Source organism: Berghia stephanieae, chromosome 2, assembly GCF_034508935.2.
Source record: "Berghia stephanieae isolate SIO BIC M18660-M18661 chromosome 2, UCSD_Bste_1.3, whole genome shotgun sequence".
NCBI lineage: Eukaryota > Metazoa > Mollusca > Gastropoda > Nudibranchia > Aeolidiidae > Berghia > Berghia stephanieae.
Window position 1 is genome coordinate 56,601,018 of NC_088361.1, and position 7,407 is coordinate 56,608,424.

The 7,407-nt window shown below is 34.6% G+C and overlaps 1 protein-coding gene across 2 annotated transcripts in view; it reads left to right on the forward strand.

Moving 5' to 3' along the window:
• Positions 1 to 1,439: 1,439 nt before the first annotated feature.
• LOC144965199 (uncharacterized) overlaps positions 1,440 to 7,407 on the forward strand; it is a 65,971-nt gene continuing 60,003 nt past the window's right edge. The window contains exons 1-2 of one of the 2 annotated variants that reach the window (XM_078900277.1): positions 1,440 to 1,529; positions 4,466 to 4,552. In XM_078900277.1, the coding sequence (XP_078756403.1) occupies positions 1,476 to 1,529; positions 4,466 to 4,552 (141 nt within the window). In that variant the 5' untranslated portion in view covers positions 1,440 to 1,475. Of the gene's footprint in view, positions 1,530 to 2,899; positions 2,979 to 4,465; positions 4,553 to 7,407 lie in introns of those variants that run through there. The other variant, XM_078900278.1, reaches the window with a different exon arrangement.

The window sequence follows — 7,407 nt, forward strand, 5'->3', positions numbered from 1 at the left end:
TACACGTTTGTATATTTCACTTTCTAAACTGCATTACACAGTTCCTCCCCACCTAGCCTCTTTTCACTTAATTAATTGCGCACCTTTTAGAAATATCTAGTATTCTATTTTAATTCGTGCTTCCTTACAAAGGAGCATAACTATATCCTGCCAACCAATGTTTTGTTTACTCATCTTTACTACGCCACAACCACATTATCTCATTCATCTGTGGTGTTTCATTCATCCTGTTTTGTTGATAAAGGGGAAACCCGAAACGTTCATTTGATCTGTTTTTGTAATTAAATTGAAGCTTACATTCAATTTCACATTATTATTTATTTCTTCGAGCTTTCAGCAGCAATATTTACAGTGAATACATTATTTCGAATGCAACGATTTGCGTAAAAACGCCAAACTGACAACTTTTTACAGTGTCGAAATTGGTTGATTTTGAGAGTGTTAGAGTGTCGACGGTACGTATTTTATGATATCTGTTTGACTCAACGAACTTTCAAACTGACTTTAAATTGTAAAAGGAAATCAAATTATCTGTTTACATGTCTGTAAAAATACATTTCTAATTTTCAAATCTTTCAGTAGAGTTGTGCGCCGTATAATTTTTTTTATTGACTCAAATAAGCACAATGTTCTCCACAAAGCTATATTTTTTAAAGAAAGGATGTTCAATTTACGCTCTACGCATTATAAATATGTATTAAGCTTATCTTACAACCATTTTGTGTATAAAATGTCACATCCCACAATAAGTAGAAGTCAATGTTGATAATTACAGATCACAATAAATTGATTTGTTAGTTTTTGTTATAATTGGTTTAAGGTGTTATCGACACCTTTAGGTAATTTCAGCGCCATTAAAGTGATTTGAATAGGAATAAATAATATGAAGACTACCTCAAAATAAAATTTGCAGGTGTTTTTAAAAATTACAAAAATCAAGATGCAGAAAACAATTAGATATAACATTACAGGAAGAGAATTTGTCTCACAATGCGTGCTGGGGAAATCATTGCATACATGCAAGCATTAATTTTTAAAGAAATCACCTTGTAAATAGTTGTCATCAAATATAATTAATTTTAAAGATCTTATTAAAATGTTAATCTCTCCCTAAGCGAGCATTACAATTAGTTAAATATATTAATTAAACCGGGCAAACAATCTTACCCCATGATAACATATTATTGGATAACACAACAACTGATAAGCAAATCCGTTTCTAATTACACCGAATTAATATTCCAATAAACGTCCTGCCACAATGCGTCACCATATGCATGACCAGATAACATTAATCAGACCTACAATGTGTTAGCAATAAAGGATAGATTCAATCAATTTAGCACAATATACATGATTTCTGTGGATAGGGATGCGTGAAACATGCGACTATAAATAACAAGACAAGTGCAACGTCCTATTGATCAAACAAGATTCATCACAGAAACCACGGGTCACCAAATGTGTGATTTTACATGACAGACTCAATTTCGATGTCATCTCTCCTATACAGATTTCCGTGGGAAAGGGTATTTATATGTTTTATTTTTTAAAAACTGTTCCTTCATATACAAACATTCATATTCACAGGACTCTTACCAGACTTGACACTGAAGCAACATATAGTTTAATTTTCCACAAAGTTCTGTGCTGATATTTTCTTCATTGGTCTGGTTAGCGCAATTAAAAGAAGTAATTGTCTTCCTTATATTGGCCGAGGAGTTCACTCAAACTGCCCCATTCTTTTAGCTCCCCTTAATATTAAAATGTTATCCCAATCAACTTAGATTTTGTCATTGCTCTGGATTGTGACTTTTTGGTTTACTGTATAAAGGACAGTCAAATAATATACATTCATTATTCTGAGACGATATGTTTATATTCACACCATGATAAGGTAAAAAGTAAACTATGTGCTTCTTATTTTGTCAGATGAGCAATCCTTTATAAACAATCTCATTGTTATATTCATACATGAACTGTTATTATTTGTTCTCTATTTTGCTAAGGTCATAACTGCAAATGGTACATTTAATTTCCCCATCAGTGGATGGATGGTTCTTTTAAGTGGTTTTAGACCAAGGATACACGGATGATGTTATTATGCTCTTGAAACGTTCATTATGTTCCATGTTTTAACTAGTCCTTTGAATAGTTTCGCTGGAATACCGAACGACATTTAATCTGTATTCAAATTATCCATCTATCTTTAATTCTATCTAAATAGAACTCAAATGATTAAAAATCACAAAAAGTTCTGCGAAATTTAATAATTAGATCTAATGTTATTTCCCCGCCTATTATTACAGTTGCTAATACAGGTTCAAGCTTTGGGACGTTGTAATTGCAGAATGATTAGTTATTATAGCGGGAGGGGGGGATATTAATAATTTAGTAGTAGTAGTAGTAGTAGTAGTAGTAGTAGTAGTAGTAGTAGTAGTAGTAGTAGTAGTAGTAGTAGTAGTAGTAGTAGTAGTAGTAGAAGAAGTCGAAGTAGTGATGATGGTGGTGGTAGTAGTAGCAGTTGTAGTTATGGTATTGGGTGGAAGTGATAGAGTTGAGAAGGTAATAGCAATAGTTTTGGTATTAAATGGACTGGTACCACACCCAAATATCCCATAATGGCTTACAGTTATATTCTGCTGATTGCTAAATTACCGTAGTTACTTAATGACATATTAATAAGACCTCGAGGCATTGAGTTTACCGTTAAACAATTCATCGTATCGCCAAATAAACAATACTTTCTATTGTGATAAAATAATATCCCCACACATTGTAGGCCAGCCAGAACATACCAAGATTAGATTCAGCAGCAAGAATGGAATTGCTGCAATTAGGTCTAATACTACTCATTTGTTTGTAAATATTCACATTCAATTGATTGTATAAAAGGATATTTTTGTGTCATTTCCAAGATATTAGAAATAGAGCGCAACAATTGAGACTCTATAGAAAGGTTCTTAATGACGTTCAAGGTAAATATAAGTAATAGATTCTCCTTAACCAGTTAACTGCTGTCCTATGAAAAAAAAACTCACATTAAAAAATTTGGCCAGAGAACTCGTCCTTCAAATATCGATCGATATCAATGACCCTAGGCTTAACAAAATCTCTCAAACCTGAGACCTCGGGAAGTCCCAAGTTTGAGATTTTGCCAAGATATGGTCATTTAGCTCGATTGGTATTTGAAAGACGAGTTTTCTGGCGAAAATTTTAAAAATGAGTTATTCCAAAGTACAGTAGTTAACATGTTAAATGTTGTAGTAAGATGACTGTTGTTCCTGTTTCTTCCTGCTTAATACTTCTTACACGGCCTATATTTCATCTGTACTGTCAATTTAATTTCCATATGGTTTGACCTAACTATTTTAGTACATAAATGCTATAAAAATTTGCACATATTTGTATTGTCTGCGTCTGAAATAAGGTGATATTGCAACTAGCTATTTTTACTTTAAAATTAAGTCCCAATGTTCGAAATCCTGTCTTCGCGCGGTAACCATTTAGGAACATTTATTTTGTGGAGTAATGCTCGTTCTCTTAGCGCAGTAAACTCAAGACGCCTCTCCATTGTTTCATTTTAAAAGTAGTCCTTTACAGCCGTTAGAGCTCTTGAATCCCAAGTTTATCCCTGCTGCTATAGCGTGAAACTGACAATAGCAATTGAGTGCTACCATTCGAATAGCACGCTATTCGCAAGGCATTTCCGTCATATCTACCGACCCAGATGATACCCAATTATTGCTGGGGTGGAGAGGGATCAGAAAATAATCTTTACTGCACCAGGGATAAATCTTGGTCCCTTTGCGTATGAAGCAAGTGATCTAGCACCTAAGTCACCGGGTCCCTCTTTATTTTACAAGTCTGTTTTGCAATAAAAAATCTACTGGAGAGCTAAATTAATTATATTATTTTCTACTGGTTGTACCGTCCCTTGCCGTTTTAAAAACGTTACAATTGCATTAACTATTACGATATTAATGCCGAATCAAATATTATAAGGGCTTCCGCAATAATGATGAATTACGAACCTTCCAAAAAAATTTCTAGCCCTGGTGAACGACAGTTATCTTAGTTAAACGTTACTCGTAATCGCACAAAATGTTGCACCCGTTGTCCAAAATATGTAAGCTCCCATTTAAAATTGATGCAGTATTGAAAATATAAGCCTACGGAAAAGCTATAGCATTGCCGATATTGCTGTCTATATATAATGAGTTTAGGTTTTTATTTTCTGACACCCCCCCCCCCCACCTGTCCACTAGCAGTGATTGGCTAGCTTTGTCTTTTAGTTCTGGCGGAAAGTACTTTGCGATTGACTAGCATCCTATCCAAGAGTGACAAGCTATTGCTATCGTCCGTTTCACGTTTTAGAAACAGAGATAAACTCCGGCTCTATGGGTCCAATAGTTCTGAAGTACTACTACTTAAATTAATCTTAAACACTTTTTCTCTTTTTCAGATGTTTTGCCATCAATTAATCTGTAGGTCTATCATACTCTGCATGATCGTAAGTCTCGGATATGGGTCAACAATTCGTAGCGTACAGGTGAGACTCGTCCTGGCACAATCCCTTTTATAAAGATCACATCTTCCAAAAAAAAAGAGCATCCTCCTCTCTCTCTCTCTCTCCCCCCCCCCCCCCCTTTTTTTTCTCTATCTTTACTCTCCCCTCTTTCTTTCTCTCTCTCTCTCTCTCTCTCTCTCTCTCTCTCTCTCTCTCTCTCTCCCTCTCCCCGCCTCCCCCCTTCTCTCTCTCCCTCTCTCGCTTTCTCTCTCTCTCTATATCTCTCTGTCTCTCTCTCTCTCTCTCTCTCTCTCTCCCTCTCTCTTTCTCCCTCTCTTTTTTTTTCCTATTTATCCAGCTATTACCTCTCCGTCCATCCAACCATTTAGCGTTTCGGCTTTATGAATTTCTTACAATCTATATAAAGCACTGTGTTTTCTACATACGATGATTAGCTCTTTTCTTCATATCATCATAATCATATTCGTCTATTAATGCTATGCGTTTAGATAAAATACTCAGAATATCCGCCAACGGATATAACGTATCAACACACCGACTCTAACCTTGAATGGTTGTAGTCTGATTGATATAATTTAGTAAGATTTAATCACCAACATGGTTGTCTAAAACCAGTAAAAATAAAGAGCTGAGTGACGACAATTTCGTTTCTTCTGCATTATCGCATTTTAGCAGCGAGGGGGGGGGGGGGGTTGTCTGAAAATTCCATTACATGCGCGGCCAGTCTAAAGAAATATACAGTAATCAATTGTGTAACATTTTGCAAGAAGAATTTACTGTTCCTCCTGTTGTACCAAATAAATAGATAGATTTGAAATTACTTCAAAATCACTCAAATACTGTTTACTATGTAAATTTAATAACGGATTGACAGGGTACTGTGTGAAATTTGTAAATATATGACCATTTTATCGGGACCCCTTCAACAACCTAGTATCGATCATTTCAATTAAAAGGAATTAACATCTATTTAAGTCTCTTGTCTACGGAAGTAGTTTTCGACTATTGATGACGTATTATGAATTAAAAATGAATATCGCATCAATCAATGTCCGCGGTTTCTCCTCGAAATTTAAGAAAAACAACCTTATTGAGGACCTATTTACTTACAAATTTGACGTAATAAACATACAAGAGACCAAAGACAAGGCCAATGATGAAATAATACGAGGTTGACATCTCATTACATTTGAGCATGAAAATATCCAGGGAGGGCTCGGTTTTCTAATATGAAACCGTCTAACGCCTTATTTAAACTCATATTTGTCTATAAACGAAAGTATATCTGTTTTGAGATTTAAAACAATTCCATGCTTTCTAAACAACAAGCCTACACTTATAATCAACACCTATCATCCTACTTCGGGGACATCCAAAAAAGATTCAACACTAAGAGATAGATTATACAATGAAATTGAAATGATAATCCAAGACCATGTAAATCACAGCATCATAATCAATGCCAAAATAGGAACAAGTAAAGACAACAACGAAACATGCCTTGGTGCTTATTCCAAAAGACAGCGAAATGAAAATGGCCAGTATCTTATTGATTTTTGCTACGTGCATAAGTTAATTATATGTAATAGTGCCTTTAAACACTCTTCCCGATTAATTATTACATGGCAAGGAACGTGGAAAAATTGTAATGACAAGATTATCAATACGTACAATCAAATAGACTTAATCATAATTTCGGACCATTACAAACTCATTCTCAATTATTCACGAACATATGCAGGAATGAATACCTCCACAGTCTCAAAGTTTAGACCAACAGAAAATGAAAATAAGCCAAGGCATAAATATTACAAACAAAATAGAAAATCGATCAAAGACTTCAGCAGTCTAAGAGATGTCCTAGTCAAAGAAAATTTCAAAAACAAACTCGCCTCAAATCTTTCTTTAAAAAATTTAAAGGATGCCTCTAACCCAGCTGAAATTCAACAACATCTTGTCCAAAGCGTGCTGATGAGCAGGGAAACAACACTGCCTGAGAGAAGAAGTACACAAAAACAAGATTTCTGTCCAATACTGCATGACTTATCATAGCAGCAAAAACAACCGAGACTTGACACCAACAGCTGCTCAAATAAGGATGCGAAGAACGAAATGAAGAGACAAAGAAATGAAATCATGCATGAAATTAAATCTCAATCAATGGATAATCACAAAACGAAAATAGATGAGATTGTGACAGAAATAAATAGTACGAGTGACAGTATGAAAATGTTCAAATCGGTGAATACAATCAAACGACAAAACACATAATAGACTTATAATCAAAGATAAATGTAAAAAGACCTTATGTAATGATAAAGAAATTATAAACATTATAAGCGTGTACTACACTGGAAAATACAAGGGCATTCAAGAAGTGGAACCATTCGATTAGACCAATTCAGAACTTGAAACGCCTATAACGCCCCAAGAAATAAGCGAAGCCATAAAAAAGGACAATAACAACAGATCGCCAGGTCTAGATTGTGTTAGAGCAGAAGAACTAAAATATCTTGACGACGAAGGCATGCAAATACTAGCTGATATGTATAATAAGATATTTAAGACAAAACAAGTTCTCAATCTTGGAACTGGAAAACTTATTCTGCTAAACAAGTCAAATAAAAAGAAAGGCCCTTTAGAAAATTTACTACCAATCGTTTTATTATTCACGCTAAGAAACGTTTTAAGCACAATCACGTTCAAAATAATTAGAGAAAAGGTAGAGGAATATCTTACACAAGGAGACAGCTTGAGTCCAATTCTATTCACGATATATACCTCGAATCGACCATGAAAGATCTAAGACCAAAATTACCACCAATAAAGAAGATCACTCGTGAATTGATATACTCAGACGATACAGACCTAATCTT